This window comes from Schistocerca piceifrons, chromosome 2 (genome assembly GCF_021461385.2).
Source record: "Schistocerca piceifrons isolate TAMUIC-IGC-003096 chromosome 2, iqSchPice1.1, whole genome shotgun sequence".
Taxonomy (NCBI): domain Eukaryota; kingdom Metazoa; phylum Arthropoda; class Insecta; order Orthoptera; family Acrididae; genus Schistocerca; species Schistocerca piceifrons.
In genome coordinates, this window is record NC_060139.1 from 582,998,346 (window position 1) to 583,020,923 (window position 22,578).

The 22,578-nt window shown below is 43.3% G+C and overlaps 1 protein-coding gene across 1 annotated transcript in view; it reads left to right on the forward strand.

The window, feature by feature from the left end:
• The first annotated feature begins 255 nt into the window (after positions 1-255).
• LOC124775612 (GATA-binding factor A) overlaps positions 256-22,578 on the forward strand; it is a 57,158-nt gene continuing 34,835 nt past the window's right edge. The window contains exons 1-4 of the mRNA XM_047250442.1: positions 256-519; positions 12,486-12,501; positions 12,720-12,899; positions 21,609-21,781. Of these exons, the coding sequence (XP_047106398.1) occupies positions 256-519; positions 12,486-12,501; positions 12,720-12,899; positions 21,609-21,781 (633 nt within the window). The remainder of the gene's footprint in view (positions 520-12,485; positions 12,502-12,719; positions 12,900-21,608; positions 21,782-22,578) is intronic.

Consider the following 22,578-nt stretch of genomic DNA (forward strand, 5'->3'; position numbering starts at 1 on the left):
GAGATGGTAGAGCACTTGCCCGCGAAAGGCAAAGGTCCCGAGTTCGAGTCTCGGTCGGGCACACAGTTTTAATCTGCTAGGAAGTTTCATATCAACGCACACTCTGCTGCAGAGTGAAAATCTCATTCAAGAAACCTAGCGTTTAATTGGAAGCAACAACTGAATGTGTACCGAAGTGGGACACTTCCGTAAAGCGACCACTATAGAGAAAAGAAGATAAGAGTCCCATTAGGTGCAGTATGGAATATGTTTAACATGTGTGAACCAGAAGAAATGAAAGCTCAGTGCGCCGTGTTTGACGCTGCAGATGTGGCGGTGAACGGCGGCGGCGGGGGCGGAACGAGCTGCGCCATGTTCGCGAGCGGCGGCTCTGCATCCGGGGGCGGCAGCACGTCGGGCAGCGGCAGCGCCGCCAGCAGTGGGGGCGGAGGGGGCGTCTTCGACAGCGGCGTGGCGTCGTTCGCGCAGGCGGCGGCGGCGGCTGCGGCGGCGGCGGCCCACCAGCACCAGCACCAGCAGGCGCAGCCGCAGCAGCCGCAGCAGCACCAGCAGCCTGTCTACGTGCCCTCCAGCCGGCCCGTGCTGCCCCACCACCACCACCACCATCACCACCACGCGCAGTACGCGCCCACTGCCGCCACAGGTACGAAGCCAAAAATCGTGTAGTCTACGCCGCACTAGCCTCAGGCGTTTCGGTAGTTGTAGCATCATCTTCAGGTGCGACTTCTTTCACCGTCGCTCGATAAAGAATGGCTAGTGATTATTTCATCACTGTTATGCTTCTTACTTCTACTCATCCTCTTTAATGCAGGGTGAGTTGTACAAAAGTAGACCTGATTCCACCACTCTCGAAGTTCTGCCTACTGACAACGATAAAAACAGACGCTTTCTAATGTATCATTCCTGATCGCGTTCCCGGACTGTACTCTCGGATATTGTGGGCCCAGGGCCAGCTTCCATCATCCAGGGGACAAGACTCTGTCCAGCCTTGGAGATGATGGGTCATTCTTTGTATAATCCTTTTGAATGTCTTATTATCGGGACTTGCTAAGTTGACTCAGGAGCTTGTGGTCTTTCCAGAACCTGTTGGAAAGAAACATCTGAAAAGTCTTGGCAGGAAGCAGCATCTTTCAGAATAAATGAAATGAGCGTTTGGCGTCATTGGCCGGGAGGCCCTTAGCGGGGCAGCTTCGGCCGCCTTGGTGCAGGTCTTATTACATTCGACGCCACATTGGGCGACCTGCGGGCCGGATGGGGATGAAATGATGATGAAGACGGCACAACACCCAGTCCCTGAGCGGAGAAAATCCCCGACGCAGCCGGGAATCGAACCAGGGACCGTAGGACGGAAATACGTCACGCTGATCACTCAGCTATCGGGGCCGACGCATCTTTCAGAGAAGTTCTGCTAGCGGCACAAAGGAATTATAGACATTGACTGCGAGTGGGCATTGATCAAATCAATGGGGATAGTTGAAAATTGGTTTCGGACCGGGGTTAGATCCCAGGTCTCCTGCTTACTAGGCAGATGCTCTGACCACTAACCCATCCGAGCACAGTGGCCATCGCAACTGCACGAACTATCCTAGCACGCCTCCTGTCAGGCTCAAATTCTCAACTTATACACACTCATAAAGGAATTGGCTAAATGCCACGAGAAATAATGATAATGTACTGTGTTGTGGATAAGTTGCGAATTTGGTTCTGAAGGAAGGAGTGCTAGTGTAGTCCGTGCAGTTGGGATGACCGTTGGGTCGGGATGGCTTGGTGGTCAGAGCATCTGCCTAGTAAGGAACAAACTCGCGTTCGAATTCCGGTCTGTCACAAATTTTCCACTTTCCCCGTTTATTTAATCAATGTCCACTTGCAGCCAATGTCTGTAATTCCTTTGCGTCTTAATTCATAGTGCCCCTGTATCGGACACGTCCAAAAGAACAAACACAACACATATATGTTAGCGGAAGTAAAATTTAAACTGTGAAAGAGCCTGCATTCTGCTCTGAAGGATGACTGTCTGAAAGGCTTGACTACTGAAACAGTTTTGTGTGAAGCGCTTTGGAGGTCTACACTACCTGAGCAAAAGTACCCGGCCACCCTTATTTGACGCATAATTGACCAGACATGTCACGAGAGACGGATCCGCCAGTATAAAAGCAGGTGAGGAGTGTTGTGTTGCCGGTAGAGAAGCAGAATAGGTCGGTCAAGAGAGCTCAGTGGTGTCGAACGTGGACTATTCGTTCTACATCTACATGGATACTCCGCGAATCACACTTAAGCACCTGGCAGAGGGTTCATCGAACCGCATTCACAGTAATTCTCGGTTTTGTAAATAACAGATTTCAGCCATCAGTCGTCCTTTTTAAATTTTATTGGCAGATCCGGATTTCAGCTATAAACTAGCCATTCTCAATGCACTATCATTTTTAATCAATGCATATAATTCCTGTTGGTCGGGATTCATCCACAGTTAACTGAATACTACTCCAGTAGTATTCAATGAAATACATGCATTGATCAAAAATGATAGTGCATTGGGAATGGCTAGTTTCTAGCTGAAATCTAGATCTGTCAATAAAATTTAAAAAGGACGACTGATAGCTGAAATATATTATTTACAAATCATTATAACAGTCGCTGCGTGCAACAGCCTTCTGAATGGAAGGTAACCTGATCAACTCACGGTTATTACAATCTCGAACAGCCCACGGAATAAACGAACACTTTTCGTGAGAGTTCTGATTTCCATTATTTTATTATGATGATCGTTTCTTCCTATGTAGGTCGGCGTCAACAAAATATTTTCGCATTCGGAGGAGAAAGTTGGTGATTGAAATTTCGTGAGAAGATTCCGCCGCAACGGAAAACGTATCACGTCACTGACACTCTCTCCCCTATTTCGCGATGATACAAACGTGCTGCTGTTCTTTGAACTTCCTCGTTGTACTTCGTTAATCTTATATGGTGAGGATCCCAGACCGCGCAGCAGTAGTCCAGTAGTCCAAAGGAGGACTGACAGGCGTAGCGTAGACAGTCTCTTTAGTAGAACTGTTGTATCTTCTAAGTGTTCTGCCAATAAAACACAGTTTAGGTTTGCCTTTTTCACAACATTTTCTGTGTGTTCTTTTCAGTTTAAGTTCTTCGTAATTGTAATTCCTAGGTATTTAGATGAATTTACGGCCTTTAGATTTGACTGATTTATCGTGCAACCGAAGTTTAGAAGAAAGGCAAGCCTTCCGGTCCAGATGGTATACCAATCAGGTTCCTTTCACAGTATGCAGACACAATAGCGCCTTTCTTAGCAATCATATACAACCGCTCGCTTGACGAAAGGTCTGTTCCTAAAGACTGAAAAGTAGCACAGGTCACACAAATATTCAAGAAAGCAAATGGGAGTAACCCATTGAATTACAGTCCCATATCACTGACCTCAATTTGCAGTAGGACTTTGGAGCATATACTGTACTCGAACATTATGAATCACCTTGAAGAAAATGACTTATTGATATACAACCAACACGGATTCCGAAAATATCATTCTTGTGCAACACGGCTAGCTTTTTATTCCCATGATGCAATGAGTGCTGTCGACAAGAGATCTCAGATCGATTCCACATTCGTAGATTTCCAGAAGGCTTTTGATACCATGCATATGGAGTATCGTCTCAGTTGTGTGACTGGATGCGCGATTTCCTCTCAGAGAGGTCACAGTTCGTAGTGATAGACGGCAAATCATCGAGTAGAACAGAAGTGATATCTGGCACTCCACAAGGTAGTGTCATAGGCCCTCTGCTGTTCCTGATTTACATAAGTGATCTAGGTGATAATCTGAGCAGCCCCCTTAGATTGTTTGTAGATGATGCTGTAATTTACCGTCTAGTAAAATCATCAGACGATCAATTCCAATTACAAAATGATCTAGAGAGAATTTCTGTACGGTGCGAAAAGTGGCAATTGGCGCTAAACAAAGAAAAGTGCGATGTCATCCACATGGGTACTAAAAGAAATCCGATAAATTTTGGGTATACGATAAATCGCGCAAATCTAAGGGCTGTCAATTCGACTAAATACCTAGGAATTACAATTACGAGCAACTTAAATTGGAAAGACCACATAGATAATAATGTGGGGAAGACGAAACAAAGACCGCGCTTTGTTGGCAGAACACTTAGAAGATGCGACAAACCCACTAAGAGACAGCCTACATTACACTTGTCCGTCCTCTGCTGGAATATTGCTGCGCGGTGTGGGATCCTTACCAGGGAGCATTGACGGAGGACATCGAAAAAGTGACAAGAAGGGCAGCCCGTTTCGTGTTACAGCGCAATAGGGGTGAGAGTGTCACTGATATGATACGCCAGTTGAGGTGGCAGTCACTGAAACAAAGGCGGTTTTCTTTGCGGCGAGATCTATTTACGAAATTCCAATCACCAACTTTATCTTCCGAATGCGAAAATATTTTGTTGGCACCCTCCTACGTAGGGAGAAATGATCATCATAATAAAATAAGAGAAATCAGAGCTCGAACGGAAATATTTAAGTGTTCCTTTTTTCCCACGCGCCATTCAAGAGTGGAATGGTAGAGAAGTAGTGTGAAAATGGTTCCATGAACTCTCTACCAGGCACTTAAGTGTGAATTGCAGAGTAACCATGAAGATGTAGAAGTTTGACGGATACCTTTTAGCACTTATGCTGTTGATCTCACTCTTTTCATTGTTTAGGGTCGGTTGCCAATTTTCGAACCATACAGATATCTTTTATGAATTGTTTTGCAATTTGTTTTGACCTTCCAATGGCTTTACTAGACAATAAACGATAGCGTCATCTGCAAACAACATAAGACGGCTGCTCAGACTGTCTCCTATATCGTTTATATAGAGAAGGAATAGCAGAGAGCCTGAGTAACAAATTCATGAGGGACATTTCAATCGTTCTAGAGTTGGCCAAGTCGACTGCTGTTGATCTGACTGTGAAGTGAAAACGCGTAGAAAAATCCACAGATAAATCAAGACCAGACAGACATCATGTACATACTGTTCGACAGGGACCGAGGAGCGCTACGGAGGGTGGTTGTATAAATCACACGAAATCAGAGGAATAAATCACACGTGAGTTCCAAACTTCGATCAACAATCCAGGTAGCACAATGGCTGTGCCCAGAGAGTTAAAAAGTATGTGGTATAATGGTCGAGCAGCTACTCCTAAGCCATACATTTATGCAGTCAGTGCTGAGCGACACTTTAGGTGATGCAAGGAGCGACGCCATTGCACAGTGGATGTCTGGAAATAAATAATACGGAGACATGAATCACGCCACACCTAGTAGCAATCAGTAGCAATCCTGGGTTTGGCTAATTCCTAGAGAACGTTATATGCCACAATGCGTTGTGTCAACACTGAAGTACGGAGGTTGTGGACTTACGGTATGGGGTGTTTTTCGTAGTTAGGATGTGGTTGCCCTATTGTGCGTAAGAAAATGAAAAACGCGCAAGGACATTTACGCATTTTACGGCATTGTGCGCTGTGTGTAGAAGAGGAAAAGTTCGGGTAAGACGATTGTTTGTATCACCGTGAAACGAACTATGTCCTAAAGCAGACGTATGACGTAATGGTTTGTGGACAATAACATTCCTGGAATGGAATGGCTTGTACAGAATTCCAAACTCAATCCAAAGGAACGCCTATGGACTGAGTTAAAACGTCGACATCGCTACAGACACCAGAGTCCGACAGTGCTGTTTTCTCTGATTTCGGCTCTTGAGGCAGAACGGTTTGCCGTTCCTGCACAGACATCAAGACCACTCATTGAGAGCGCCCGGACGGTGGCCGAGCAGTTCTAGGCACTTCAGTCCGGAACCGCGCGACTGCTACGGTCGCAGGTTCGAATCCTGCCTCGGGCATGGATGTGTGTGATGTCCTTAGGTTAGTCAGGTTTAAGCAGTAGTAAGTTCTAGGGGACTGATGGCCTCAGATGTTAAGTCCCATAGTGCTCAGAACTATTTGAACCATTTGAAAGCGCCCGCAGCAAAGTTGAAGTCGTCATAAGGCCGACGGGCAAAGACGCTATTAGGTGTCTGGGTACTTTTCATCACGTAGTGTAAGTTGTCGGCCGAAACCCATCGCAGTTGTAAGAGGCATTGCATTTACTATCTGGAGTGGAGGTGACGTTTTAAAGTGCCTCCGTTCTGTCATTTCTGAAGTCAAGAGTTAGTGACCCTTTGCGGTAAATCAAGTAATTTTCAAACACTGGAGGACAGCAAAATCGAAAGTGTATTCCCGTGTGCGGGAGTAATATTCTGCCTAATTATTTTCCGATTTTACAGGCGAGTATTATGGTTTAGTGAGTGTGCACGTTTTCTATTGGTAAGAGGGTCCGTAACAGATTGTAGAGCCATTACATAGCTGGAGATGGTAGTTTTTTTGAATGTGTCTTTTGATCAATGACTTGGAACTGTTTTCCCGTTTTGTCTTTGAGGATACTATCGGAGCAGTTGGTAGGAACCAGCTAGTAGTTGCCGTCGGATCTCTTAATTTTTCCGAAAGTATATAGACTGCTGCAGGGCATTTTCTGCACGCGATGTATATCGCCTCAGCATTGACGTTGTATACGTTTTCGTTCTAGAGATGGTCTTCTTCCGTCTCCAAGGTGTGCTTATTCCCTCCATGCAGAACTAAGCTCCTAAAAGTGTTCATTGTCTATCCAAAGCAGCCTTTCTTAACAATATCATTAGAACACAATTACAAAGTATGACAAACGGCTCAACGTGCCTGTAATTATTAATATTTCTTGTGTGTACGATAGAAGCTGTTGTAGATATTCCACATATACCGTGTTGGAGCTTATTATTATGGACATTCGAATAAATTAGCGATTGCTGAACACAGTCCTAAAAATAAGCATTAACGTGTCTGCTGACGACAAAATATCGTCTCAAGGAGCTAATGACTAGGTTTCTGGAATGAACGATAGAGCAGAAACCAGAACATCCAACAACTTCAACCTGTAGAGTTATTTCATCCTTAAGAAGCGAGCGCTTAATGCGTAGATGCTTCAAAGAAATTGTGAAGATGTTTGAATACCGCCGGCATCCGTTAGCGTGATATCTGGCTGTACCGTGATGACCTGATATATGCCAGTCAGTTATACAGAGGCTATCAGTTATGAAAGAGTAATTCGTAAAGTAATTTTCATTCGATCGTTACGGAAACTATGACTGGCATCTGTTTCGACTTTATACTATCTAACTATTAAAACTAAAACAGTAAGCTACTTTTCAACACAATTTCCTGTGACATTAATACACCTGTTGTAGCGATGAACGATGTAACGGATACCCTCTTCGTAGAACTGTTCAGACAGCGACTTTGTTACTCCACGGCATCTGAAATTATTCTCCGTTTGCAGAACACTGCGACGACAGCTGTTGGTCTTTCTTTTCCATGTCTGGAGAGGTAGTATACACAGGTAGCCGAACGGAAGGATGTGTGGACACAGTTAAATAACTCCCATATCAAACATGTCCAGAGTTTACGAAATTTTGTTACAGAGTCTGCAGGAGCTTTATTGCGCAGTAAAAACACATCAGAGGAGCCATGCGAAATTATTTAACTTTTATAGGTTTAAATAATGACAGTATTTGGAATGAAAATAGTTGTGGGAATGAACAGAAAACATCTTTAAAAATGAACCGAATGATGTGAAATAATAATCATGAATTTATGATACATCCTTGTCTATATATTTTCACGTGTCCAAAAACGCGTTATGCGTTCGGAATGTTTGTCCCAGTTTGTACGACGGAGAGAGATTAAGGGCTGTCAGTAGGATCACATAACGTATAACTTAAGCTCGACAAACATTATCACACGCATTTATCAGGTATTTCTAATAAGACAATATGAAAAGGGAGTCTCTCATTCGTGATTAATAAGCTAGCGTCGAAAACATAGGTACGAACCTGAGCGTTCGTGATGCCCTTTTCCCTATGATAGTTAAAAATATACTTTATATTAAAATTTTCCAGAAATAGTTTTAGCGCAAAACCAGCATGCATTATAATAAGCTGGCTAAAAATCCTTTCCTACGAAGCCCTGTCATCCCGGAACTATTAATATGTGTTGAGAAATAATAGAGGACGTTTCAATTCTTTTAAATTGCCGTTTCTAGATTTTTAATGTTTCACTATATATTGTTAAGTTTTGAAGCTTGTCACTACTTTAAGAGTTTAACCTCTAAGATCATAAAATACTATTACCCTCCCCCCCCCCTTTAAAGCTTTAAAGCATTCCCCGTTATATGAAATCAGGGTCATAAGTAAACAAAAACAAGATATGACTAACTGTGATACATATTTCCTAGTAACATGTATCTTCTCATAGCGGAACGGAATAACTAAAGGCGGATTGGGGGTCTAAAACAAGCTAAACCAAGACAAAACTGAAACCATTTTCCGTATAACAGATTTCATGTAGCTATACCTTACAGATGTAATATGTATAAGTAGTCGCTATCCTACAACACCTAATAAACTGAAAAAATTCGGCCTAATTTGATAGCAAAATATCGAAGGCTCTGTCACTGCAACCACGTGCCTTGGAGCTCTCCTGCAACATGAACTTATCTGGCTTGCTGTAAATTTCATTTAAAACCGATGAGAAAGTTTCATCACTGCTGAATGTAGTTTATTCTTTCTCTCAGATATAAATATAACGTAAGCGAAAAGTAATTCGTTTGAGGTCATTTTTCTTAACTAACACATAAGGGAATTTGAATAAAGCTCAGAGGAGAGAAAAATAACTTCGTGGGAATTCCAGATTATATACATGGAGTAATGGGTATAGGTGCAGACGTCTGCTTATGTGATACGTACATACACACACCAGTGGGTTGGTTGATTTTTCTTTGCATCGAATAGTTCTCCTACAAACACATGAGATAATTTACTCCGTGATGCTCTTCAATGTACCGCTAAACGGACCATAGTTGTCAGTATGCATTAACCGTTGTCAGTCAATGCGTCCACACTTTCGCATATTACCTGTTGCCCTGGGAGAAAGAAGCATTAACGGCTCTTTTTTACCACATGTACTTGGAGGTACTGATCAATCTGAAACCATACGACTTATAATAACTGTAATTATTTGCTTCAGATGGCGTAAATACTGATGTAACGTTGTTCTGTACACTGTCTTCAATCACTAATAGCAATATCTGCACTTACATGTGTCCCAGAAATGTTGTGACAAACTTTGTAGTGGGTGTTTTGAGAAAGAAGTCGAGGTAGGAACGTACGTCTGGAAATGTCATCCAATGACGCGTCAGCGCCTGCCACTAGGCTACCCCTTCGGCAGCAAACGTGACTTTGTACGCTGACGGACCCTACACAGAACGTCGCGCTTTGTTGTTTGTCTTCAGTGATCGCGAATGATTGCCACGATCGCCAGTGGAGAAGATGGAGCTAGGTAGTGCGTACACAGGCCTTGATTTCGACGAATACAATCGTCTGTTGCCTTGTCGGATGACGGTTTCGGACATGGGTTTCAGTCTGCAGTTTATTTTTCTCCCGTATACCGAAAACCAACCGAAAACCAATGGAGATTTTAGAGAGTTGCAGAAGAAAACTAAACTGAGGATGTTAACCTGTGCCCGAAGACCACTGAGGCCAACGAGAATCTCATTCATAGGAGACAAGGCCTGTTCACACAGCAATTATCTCTGTCTGGCTATCGTGGCAATCAGTCGCGATCACTGAATAGCAAACAACAATGCGAGACGTTCCGCCTATAATCCTTCAGTGAGCAAAGTTTGCTGCCGAAGGGGTGGCGAAGTGGCAGGCGCCGGTGCCCATGACTTCGATGCACTGTGGCGTCGTTGGGTGACGTTTCTGTACACAGGTTCCTATCTTCGATTTGTTCCTCAAGACACCCTCTACAACCCCTCGAAGTTGCCGCAACAGAAAGTGAATACAATACAAAATCTCACATCATCCCAGCAAGTGCCCTTCAGTGGACCATATGATTTTATATGACCATACATTTACAAAGACAAGGAAAATATTAATGCGCATAATATTATTTACTGATAAGCAATGGGATAAGGTCTGTTGTTTCCTCCTATGCTGGTACCTTGTAAGCCTTTCATGACGCCATGAATACTTGATCTTATCGATACTTCTTTGGCGAAGACAGTTGAAGATATTATAGGTAAATCCGTCCTATACAAACGAACAAATAATATCAGTAACTTCTTTCTGATTTTTCTGTTGTATTTGCTATGTTCTGGTATATTTCAACATTTAAATTAAATTATTCTGAGAGTGTGATCGCATCATGATGTGGTAAAACTACCGACATTTCGGCTACAATTGCAAACAGCCAACTTGTGATATTGTTGTAAGAACACAGTTGGGCTCTTATACCTCCAGTTAAAACTGTCTGGAAATCTTGGGATGAGGTTTATTGGTTGGATGATGAGATCAAGATGGGAGGGACATCTGATGCTTATTTCTAGAGATATTATATGTCGATATTTATTGGCTGTGATCGGTGAATTAGGTCGAACATCGACGAACTGCTGCTTACGTCCTAGCCTGTCATTTCTGAGACCTGTCAGACGTTCCTAGTGCTTTACTGTGGGTCTGCTCCAGAAACCTACGGCACAAGTAATCAGCCTGTAGGCTATCTGCATTTCTTGCTGAAACGTCTGTAATTTAAATGCCTCATGAACAGGCTACACAGTGAGATGAAATTTATTGCAGTAAACTCCAGATGCAAAAGCCTGTGCTCAGATGTTACGAACTTACTTATCAAATTTGAGGAGTCTATTGCTTTAAGAAGCTCCAATATTTTCGATATAATTTTTCATTATATTACCAGTTTCTCTAATTTATGACTCAATACCAGGCATTTTCTTACACGTGGACTTTCTTGTCACCTGTTATTGTAGTGGTTTATTTTAAGGGAATTTTGCAGGGCCTATGTGGTCAATGTTACATGAGCTAAGTTTATGTACATTTGTCTCTGGAACCAAAAGAGGTAAAAAAATCTAAGATTTTTGCAGGTTGCTTACCTGTGCTGTTTATGTCTACTGTCGCAGGATTAAGAGATAAGGTACAAAAGACCCAGTGAAATACTATTTTGTAAATTATGCTATTTTTTATTACAAATATTTGTACATTTAGCCTCCTAGATTCATACCGTTTTAATCATGAATTTGCTTCAATAGGTGTAGGTGTTATAAAAAAATAGGTCACAAATTTTCATGTAAGAGTTTTTAGTATTTAGACACATAAAGTATAAAACAATTCATTTTGAGAAAATTGCGTCTAAAATGATAAACACTCACTCATATTTTCAAATAAAGGCTCAGAAGCACCCAGCAGCTTAGTCAGCACCAACTTCTTTCTTTGCTGCCCTCCTTTCCTAAAAGCTTCTTCCTTCTGGTTCACTTTGCTTCCTTGGATGTGAACTCAGCTGCATACTGTGCCTCGTCATCTCAACTTGACTAATAATTTCAACCGCTTTACAGCACGACAGCCAGAGGTGATGTTAAGATGGTGTGCAACTCTTATTCTCCCTATTTTCCCTAATTAAATGTTAATACAGCGTCAATAACTCCCCATTTCAGTGTATTTAACACTAAAAACAAAGTTGAAAGGTCTATCGAGATTCTGAGTACGCCCATGTAAACACTTTTGGAGGAGGTCTGGATGGGCTAGGTCCCTATAAATTGTCTTGATGACTTCCACAACAGCTTCGGGAATAGCGTTGTTTTATTCAAAACACACTTCTGAAATTTCAGCATACAGGAATCTGCACCATGCTTCAGGTCCAGGTGGGCAAAGTGAATGTACCGGTTTTCTGTCAGTTGACAGTTTGTGGTATATGAGGTGCAGATTGCTTTATTGTGACTTCCTAAAGCATTTCCGTTATTTCTGGTGGCCATTCCATAATAGTTGCTCAATTGTTTTATTAGTCATTTGACCCCTCAGTGGCGTGCCATCTGACTGTGTTGTTTTCATTTTTTTAAGCGCGCGTCCATCCTCTTTTGAACATGTCCAAGAATTTCAGTATCGTTACCTCCATTTTTTCATATGGATTTGATTCAGCTTAACACTTATTGGTTTTAGAATCACTTAGTTTCGAAGATAGCCACATACAAAGAGATGCACGTTCTTAGGTTCTATAGGGATACACAAGTAGTACAGTAAAATTAAAAATTAAATACTTACAAACGCCACACAGGCATAAGTTGTATACCATTTTATGAAGGAGCGGAGAATATTGCAGGATTTATTTTGTAAAGTCTCGAAATTTCAGTTCTTTGTCTGCTAAGGATGTTAGATAAACATGTTATGTTAGAAATATGCATCATTGTAACACATATATTTTTCCCAACCTGAGGATGTTAGTAAGCCACTTTCTTGAATTATTCGCACCTTAAATATCATTATGATTATGTTAGTTATTTTCATTTCTTTACCTTGTAGAATGAGGATCACTTCAGTATTAGCTCTTTAGATTCCTTAGCACTATCAAACGCAAAACATTAAATAACATTGTGGTTACTGCAAATGACCTATGTAACCGTCGCATTGAAACTTCACATTGCTTTTCATCACGGGGTTTGATGTTTTCGGAAATAGTAGCGGAAGAATTCGCTTTCATATAAGGTGTAGTTTATGGAAGCAGAGTGCAGTGACGGAGCTTTTGGCGTGCGGCAGGGGGCGCGCACGCGCTGGTGGGCGGCGGGGGCGGCTGGGCGGCGCCGGTGTCGGCGGACGGCTACATGGCGCCGTCGCAGCACCACGGGCACGCCTTCTACCCGCAGGGCCCCGCCGTCGTCATGTCGTCGTGGCGCGCCTACGACGGCGCCGCCTCCTTCCAGCGCGCCTCGCCCTACGGTAAGCCCCCGCCGGCCGCAGCTCGCAGCTCGCCTCTGCCTAGAGCCGGACCGTGCATTCCAACGTGGACGTTGAGCGCGCCGAGTTCAGCGTGCCGGGTAACACTCAGAAACGATTCGGCTTGTATATACGGCACCCTTGTCTCAACGCGGATTCGCGGTGGCAGCGCACACCAGAGGCAGTTTTTGGCTGTATCTAACTCGCAAATAACACATTTTGTTGCCGAAATGAATGGGCGTATAATTACCATGTCAACCCTATTAACCCGTTCGTGACCAGTGGGACATATGTCTCACACATACACATTTATTTCACCGAGTTCGGCGTGGTAGCTGTGCCGTCAGCGAGGGAGATAGCTAACCGTAGCCGAAGGAGGCCGGTCTCGATTGCTGGCTGGCTCGGAGATTTTCCTCCGTTTGGGGAGTGAATGGTGTTTTGTCCTTACGTTCATATCGTCAGAAATGACATTCCACTGTTAAGGTGGGTATATGAACACATCCAAAAAGCCAATAAATCGCTAACAATTTATTTCTTTAAGTTTACAGGAATGTGAAAGTCTCACGTCTGTACAATGCTGCGATCTAGCGTTGAATGTAAAAAAGTTTGGAGCCAGCAAGGTCACTGTCTGGTACTTAATTGTTTCAGTTGTGCTTTGTATTTTTGGTTTTTATTTGTAATTTGTTCTCTAGTCTGTAAAAGATAAACTCAGTAAATATCTACTTTACACTGTCTGCTAAAGTTTACAGATTTGTGCATAAACACTTTTCAGTTCGGTAGGTGGTTATGCCAGTGCCTGTAGCGAATTTCTATCTGTCCCTTTTGTTCATCATTTGTGTCTAAATTTTTATTTATGTACTTTATTCGCTGCTGTAATCTTATTTTATTTTTCTTGGTGTGATATGAAATGCAAAACTGCACAAACATGTGGTTTATTTTTGTGATGAATGCTTGTTTTCTCCTTCTCTCTACATTTCGCCCAGTTAAATCTGTGAAAAGGAAACCGGTCCCATTCTCCTCCATTATTACAGTTCCGCGTGATGAAATTATTTACTGTTGCATCGTGTGAAGGAAAACAAGAAAGACGATGCCACCATTTGAGTGACCTACTGCCAATAGCATATCTTTCTCTGATGGTCGAACAGGTTTACAGCTCCAATTATATCTTTGTACTCTGCTATGGCTGCAGGGCAGGATAAAGCTGAAGTTGTATCAGCTATGTTTTTCTCTTTTGAAGTATCTTATATCTTTCGGATGGTAGGTACTTGACAGAACTATAACTGGCTTATTAACTTGGAATTTGTTTCACATAATAATGGTACTTACTTTCTCTTTTTCACAGATCCTAACTCCTTGTAAAAAACTTATTTCAAATGGGAATCATATGTCTCGCTGGACTCGAGAAGAAATAAATTTAGAGAACCATTATTTCCTCCTCGAGTCTAACCGGACAAATACATCCCACCTAAAATTATTTCAAAACTATAAACAATAATCGAGATTTAGAAACATTGTCCCACTCAGTACCATTCCAAAAGCAGAAGACCAATTTTTACAGTAATATGGGAAATTTTAATTATTTCAGTCACGAAAGGGTTAAAGCGCGCATTTCCTCCCTTGTCGATATGTAAATCCTATCGTTCTGTCGGTAGTATATATAAATACAAAACTTCAGTATCCGTGAACATGTTACAAGGCAAAAAGAGAAGTTGCATATATAGTCAGAAAAGTCATGAGCTTACAAAAATTCCATCACAAATAGCGCGATACAAATTTAGGATTGTCTTCCACATCAGATAAAAATTATTTCATCAATCTAACTTTCTTGTAAAACTCTAAGATGAATCTTATTTGATCTCTTTCTATTCAGTAACTGCATGTTTAGAACATGTGAAATACAATGCTAAACTAAGAAGTGCAAGTGGTGTAAGCTCTCTTGGTTCAAATGGCTCTGAGCACTACGGGGCTTAAATCTGAGAACATCAGTCCCCTAGAACTTAGAACTACTTAAACTAACTAACCTAAGGACAACACACACATCCACGCCCGAAGCAGGATGCGAACCTGAGACCATAGCGGTCGCGCGGTTCCACCCTGAAGCGCCTAGAACCGCTCGGCCACTGCGGTCGGCTCTGCCTATCAGGGATCCTATAGTTTGTTGGCATGTTTGGTAGGTATGTGGAGGTATATTGCATTAGATATGTAATTCTTGTAAGCTACGAAGTGGTGGTACCCGATAGAGACCCAGATCGGTTCCCTAGGATTTACATCAGGCGATTGTGGTCTCCGAGACATCAACATGAGTTCGCTATAGTGCTGCACAACCGCTGTAGCAGTGCGTTTATTACATTAATACTTATAATTTCTAAAGCCCAGTCATATTACGAGAAAGGGCGAATTTCTCGTCCCTGCGCTACCTATCGGCGACACTCCGAAAATTACGCCGCTCATCAGCAAGGGCTGGATAAGAGCATCGATTATCGATCAGGGCTGAGTGGGATATCGATTGTCGTATATAATTCAAAAAATGTAAAAGCCGTAACAGCCGCGATATTTCGAAAAAAAATAAAGAATTGAACAATGTGATTTAAGTCAATAAATTTATGAATGTCGTTTTCTATGTTTTTCGCGGTTCTAGGCGCTACAGTCTGGAACCGCGCATCCGCTACGGTCGCAGGTTCGAATCCTGCCTCGGGCATGAATGTATGTGATGTCCTTAGGTTAGTAAGGTTTAAATAGTTCTACGTTCTAGGGGACCGATGACCTCAGAATTTAAGTCCCGTAGTGCTCAGAGCCATTTGAACCACTTTTCTATGGTTTTCCACCCGTAACTAAAAGACTCAAATTAAGCAAGCACCCTAGTTGTGAGACTTCTGGACAAACAAGAGTGATTACTCGGAATCTAATATAAATTAGGTTCGTGGGTCAGTTAGTTTTTTAGTTAATGAGTTCACTCGTTAGTAAGTAGGATTTTTGGTTAATTAGTTAGCTAGTCAGATGATTTGATTGATAATTACAGTTGTGTGGCCTCATTATCACGAAACAAACAAAACTTATCCGAATCTGCGGAAAAAATTAATATGTGGGTCAACATTTGTAAAACTCTAATTCCTCTCTCTCAAACCCCACCCTATGGGGAGAGAGGGAGAGTTTTAGTTTCAGCGAATCAAAATTTACGAAGTAAATAAGTATTTTTTATTTATCCGTAACCATTTTCCACGCAAAAATGAGGACATGGATTTTCTTGAATTACAGCCCCAACTACCAAGAATCAAAACAAATGTTTAAGACAAAATGTAAGTAGTTTTTTATGTAGAATCTGATTCTGCAATAAAAAATGGGGGTTCCCGTTTGAAATTTTAAGGTTGTCCCCCGCCCCACCCCCGAGGGCGCTGGGGCGGCGGGCTAATTTTGGCACTAGCAGATGTCCCCCTCGAAAATAATCAACTTTAGATTCTACACATTTTTTCGTCTGAAGCTTATTTTTCGTGTTATTTTGGTTTACCAACTTAAGATTTACACCCTGTATAAATGCCACATTCAGGGTGTCCGAGAAACGTTGCGACAGATTTCGAGGAGATGCAGACGATACCTTAAAGAACAAATCGAGAAAAGGAACCCTTGTCTGCAAACGTCATCCAACGACGCTACAGAGCGTCGAAATTATAGGTACCGGGACTGCCACTGGGCCTCACCTTAGGCAGCAAACGTGACTTTGTACTCTGACGGACTGTAGGTGGAACGTGTCACAACGTTGTTTGTTACTTAGTGATTGCGAATGATTGCCACGATCGCTAGTGTAAAAGAAGGCGTTAACTGCTGCGTAGACAGGCCTTATCTCCCACGAATGCGATGCTCTGTTGCCTGGGTGGATGATGGTTTCGGACACTAGTTTCCATCCGCAGTTTATTTTTCTTATGGAATCCTTTGAAATCTCCAGTGTTTTTCGGTATATAGGATAAAACTAAACTGCAGATGGGAAACCCGTGTCCGAAACCGTCATCCACTCAGGCAACAACGCATCGCATTCATCGGAGACAAGGCCTGTATACGCAGCAGCTAGCACCATCTCCTACATTGGCGATCGTGGCAATGAGTCGCGATCACTGAATAAGAAACAGCATTATAAGACGTTCCGCGTGCAAAGTCGCGTTTGCTGCCGAAGGGATGGCCCAGTGGCAGATGCTGACGCCAGTAAATTCGATGATCTATATTGTCGTTTGACGTCGCTTCTGGACACTGGTTCCTATCTCGACTTGTCCTCCAAGACAATCTCTATACCCCCTCGAAATTTGTCACACCGTGTCTGGGGCACCCTGTATATAAATGACCGTTACATCTGAATTATCAGCTGGGCAGTTTCTCTTCTAAACGCTGAAGTTGAGTTAGTCCGGATGTCCAACGCATAGACAGTAATGATACAGATCGTTCCATAATACACTGAAGCGCCAAAGAAACTGGTATGGGCACGCGTATTCAAATACAAAGATTTGGAAACACGCAGAATATGGCGCTGCGTTCGGCAACGCCTATATAAGACAACATGTGTCTGGCGCAGTTGTTAGTTAGGTTACTGCTGCTAAAATGACAGTTTATCAAGATTTAAGTGAGTTTGAACGTGGCGTTATAGTCGGCTCACGAGCGATGGTACACAGCATCTCCGAGGTAGCGAAGAAGTGGGGATATTCCCGTACGACCATCTCACGAGTGTACCGTGAATATCAGGAACCAGATAAAACATCAAATCCCCCACATCGCCGCGGCCGTAAAAAGACCCTGCAAGAACGCGACCAACGACGACGTAAGAGAATCGTTCAACGTGACAGAAGTGCAACCCTTTCGCAGACTACAGCAGATTTCAATGCTGCGCCATCAATAAGTGTCTGCGTGCGAACCATTAAACGAAACATTATCGATATGGGCTTTCGGAGCCGAAGGCCCACTCGTGTACACAACTGCACGACACAAAGGGTTACGCTTTACCTGGGCCCGTCAACATCGACATTGGACTCTTGATGACTGGAAACATGTTGCCTGGTGTGACGGGTCTCGTTTCAAATTGTATGGAGCGGATGAACGTGTACGGGTATGGAGACAACCTCATGAATCCATGGACCCTGCATTTCTAGATACGACTCTGACAGGTGACACGTACGTAAGCATCCTGTTCATCACCTGCATCCATTAAAGTCCATTGTGCATTACGACTAACTTGGCCAAAATCAATAAAGATGATTCGATATCTTGTAGTGTCTTAGGTATTTGTATAACGCAAGTCAGGAACGTCGATGTTCCCACTGAGTGCTTTATCAACGTCTGTCTCCTTGTGGCGCATCTACGTCAGCAGAAGATATCAAAACAGCGAAACGGATCCGATCTCGGAAGAAACTGGTTCGTTTATCGGTGGTAGAAAAAGTTTTCATCTTAAGAGCGTCACGTGGAAGATGGCCCGACTGGGCCAGAGTAACCCGTCCTGGCGTATGGGGCGAGCCACACCGGACAATTATCCTCCTGTCGCAAAGAAGAGTTTAGCACGACGGCCTCATTACTGCTTATCGGAAGAAACCGACGTCTTGCTGGTTTCCTACTTACGCGTCAACGATACAAACAAGACCTCGTACTAGTCGTCAGCGTTATCATCTGTAACGAGCGTTTAGGAATATAACATTCAACTCACATGTTGCCAAAGGGAGCTATTAACGTATGTGACTGAAAATCTCTTCATTTTAGCAGCTGAACGTATTCGCTGGTGATATGACGCCCCTCCCTTTTAACGTAGTACACGTTAAGATGAATATTTGTTGCAAGTTAAAACCATTCGCCGGACCGTGTTCTGATCTCTGACCCCTGCCTTGAGTTCTTATCTGCACAAGCCAAGCGAGCCTCGCTGGCTGGTTCAAAGCTTCCAAATGTCGACTAAATGACTCCCATTTTGCTGCGGGAGTAACACTTCTACAAGGGCGATGAAAATTCACAAAAAATCAGGTATATACGAAGTTACTTGAAACTCATGTCCAAATTTCCTTATTCGACAAACTAGTAGAAGCAACACCACAAGCTTCAGAGGGTTCACGCATGCATTTTTACAACCTGAATCTACATGTTCCACATACAGATTCCCAAAACAGCCATTCCACAAACAGCATAGAGCAGAACCTTGAGATTGCTAACAAAGGCATATAAGAATTGACTTTCTTGAAGAAATATTTTTGGCAGTGCAGCTGTAGCATCAGACTACCTTCTGAGTGATCAGACTGAAATTGTAAACAAATTTTTCTTACAGAATGCCCAAGATTTGCTAACGCATCATAGCGGCCATTTTGTTGATTGCGGAAGTTGCCTCTCCAGTGATTTTTTGTTTGTGACTCAAAGTGATGGACCAAGGTTTGGTCAAATACGACGATTTGTGACAGAAAGACCTCTCGCTTCGCGTCAAGCTGCTCCAAGAGCTCCGGCGAAATGGCTATTCTTTGAAAGTTATGGTATATTGTGAGCCCTCGTGGATCCGATCTGGAGTACACCTTTCAATATCCACGCGTCTCATTGCACACCGCTTCCGATGCTCACCGATAGCTAGAGAGACAACTGTCTAGTTGTGATACACCGACTCACATGAATAATGGCATCAGCGCCAATCACCATGTTGGGAGCAGTCGGTGCTATAGCACGTCACAAAACTGGCCAACTATGGAGCTCAACTTCTGTGCTGCCTGCTCCTTTTAACTCAATTATCCATCCCCGAACACTACTACCAACTGAATCATTACCATATACTGTGCAAAATGTTTTAGGGTGTTCACCACGGTTTCTTCACTCGTAACCAAGAATTCAATCTCACCGCTTTACGCAGACGCAATTTTGATGCTCTATCATCAGCTCAAATTTTTCTAAAGTCCGCACACATCCAAAAAAGAATATCAAATTTGAATCCCCTAAATGGACATTTTCCTACAGATAGGATGTTACAATGTCTTTGTATAACATGTGTGGGGATGATAGAACACGTCATAGGGATCTACGTTTGTTATAGACAAAATCGCTTACGCTTCCTGGTCACGCGAGACTTACTTGTTTTTCTTGAATTCGCCGTCCTTGGGACGATGAGATTTCACCGAACTAACAGGGTTTACTTGTCAGGTGCGCTGCATCTGCGTACTACCTACATTAGTAAACTGATATCGTGATTTTCGGCTTATCCCCTTGCAGGAGGAGCAGATGACTGTATTACTGGCAACACGCATTGCATACGAACGTCGGGCGTGCCTAAGCCCTACTCCCTCTCAGGAGTACAACCAATAATGAAGAAACGAAGCGTAGCCATGAAACCACAGAAAACATTTTAGTAAAAGTTGATCCCCCTGACGTGATCTGTCACCCCTAGACTTTAGATGCAAATGCTTCGCAACATCCTGTATATTACCGGCCGTAAATTAAATTTGGTCATTACTTATTGAATGAACATGAGTAGAAAAACAACTGTATGTGTACGATAAATATTTATTTGTGAACCAACTAGTTTTATGGTATTAAGGCCACATTCTCAGGGATAAGTATTTACTTCATAACTTAATTCAAGCGATAACCAGTAGATGACCCAACACTCTCTCACCAATTGTAAAAAAAACTGTTCAATCCTCAAGATGTCGGTGGTCAAGTTAAATTACAGCAGAATGCAGGAAACATCATAGCGACAAAGGAAACTAGCGTCGTGATGCCATGAGGCACGCAGCGATCGCTAAGACTGCCAGTTTGACTACCGACCGCTTGACGGAAAAAAAAAGAAACGGCTCCGAGCACTATAGGACTTAACTTCTGAGGTCAGAAGTTAAGAAGAACTTAGAACTACTTAAACCTAACTAACCTAAGGACATCACACACATCCATGCCCGAGGCAGGATTCGAACCTGCGACCGCAGCGGTCACGCGGTTCCAGACTGTAGCGCCTACAACCACTCGGCCACTCCGGCCGGCCGACCGCTTGAAGGATGAACATTTTTATTACAACTGTACAGAGAATGCTGGGATGTCTACTGGTTATCGCTTGAACTAACTTATGAAATAAATATTTATCCCTAAAGGTGTGGCTCTGAGTCACGAAACTAGTTGGTTTATAAATAAATATTTATTATACAGCTGGAGTGGTCATTTGCATCCTGATAATATTCTACAGCTGCGGATGCCGACATACAAAATTTTCTGCATGTATTGAACGACCTTCGGAGTAGTCCCGCAGCATAGTAGGAATGCCTGTGCTGAATCATGAAGATCTGGAGAAGAACTAGTGAATAGATACAGCTCTGAGCCTGAGGCGAAACATGAGCGGTCGGTGAAACTGACTGCGTACAACCTGCAAAGCATTGGGATCGCGATTGGGAACACAGTTTTACCACAAATCTGGAAGCCTGTACTGAATTATGAAGATCTGGAGAAGAACTAGTGAATAGATACAGCTCTGAGTCTGAGGCGAAACATGAGCGGTCGGTGAAACTGACTGCGTACAACCTGCAAAGCATTGGGATCGCGATTGGGAACACAGTTTTACCACAAATCTGGAAGTCCCCTTCCACCCAACCTATGATCCTGTTGTGTCCCTAAACCGAGTACTTGTGCAGCAGTGGTGCAGCGACTGATTTTCCATAATGTGTGTGGAATGTTCCTGACGTGTTAGTTGACACACTGAGGGAAGCCGTCACGTGCGCTTTGGTGTTGCAGACAGCGCGATGGAGTTCCACTTCGGCGAGGGCCGCGAGTGCGTCAACTGCGGCGCCATCTCGACTCCGCTGTGGCGGCGCGACGGCACGGGCCACTACCTGTGCAACGCGTGCGGCCTCTACCACAAGATGAACGGCATGAACCGGCCGCTGGTGAAGCCCTCCAAGCGCCTGGTCAGTATCTCACTTGCTGCTCACTACACACCACCACACTCTTTAAGTTCCCTTATACATGGTGTTACAAAAAGGTACGGCCAAACTTTCAGGAAACATTCCTCACACACAAATATAGAAAAGATGTTATGTGCACCTGTGTCTGGAAACGCTTACTTTCCATGTTAGAGCTCATTTTATTACTTCTCTTCAAATCACATTAATCATGGAATGGAAACACACAGCAACAGAATGTACCAGCGTGACTCCAAACACTTTGTTACAGGAAATGTTCAAAATGTCCTCCGTTAGCGAGGATACATGCATCCACCCTCCGTCGCATGGAATCCCTGATGCGCTGATGCAGCCCTGGAGAATGACGTATTGTATCACAGCCGTCCACAATACGAGCACGAAGAGTCTCTACATTTGGTATCGTGGTTGCGTAGACAAGAGCTCTCAAATGCCCCCATAAATAAAAGTCAAGAGGGTTGAGGTCAGGAGAGCGTGGAGGCCATGGAAATGGTCCGTCTCTACCAATCCATCGGTCACCGAATCTGTTGTTGAGAAGCGTACGAACACTTCGACTGAAATGTGCAGGAGCTCCATCGTGCATGAACCATATGTTGTGTCGTACTTGTAAAGGCACATGTTCTAGCAGCACAGGTAGAGTATCCTGTATGAAATCATGATAACGTGCGTAGGTGGAAGAACATGGGGCCCAATCAAGACATCACCAACAATGCCTGCCCAAAAGTTCACAGAAAATCTGTGTTGATGACGTGAGTGCACAATTGCGTGCGGTTTCTCGTCAGCCC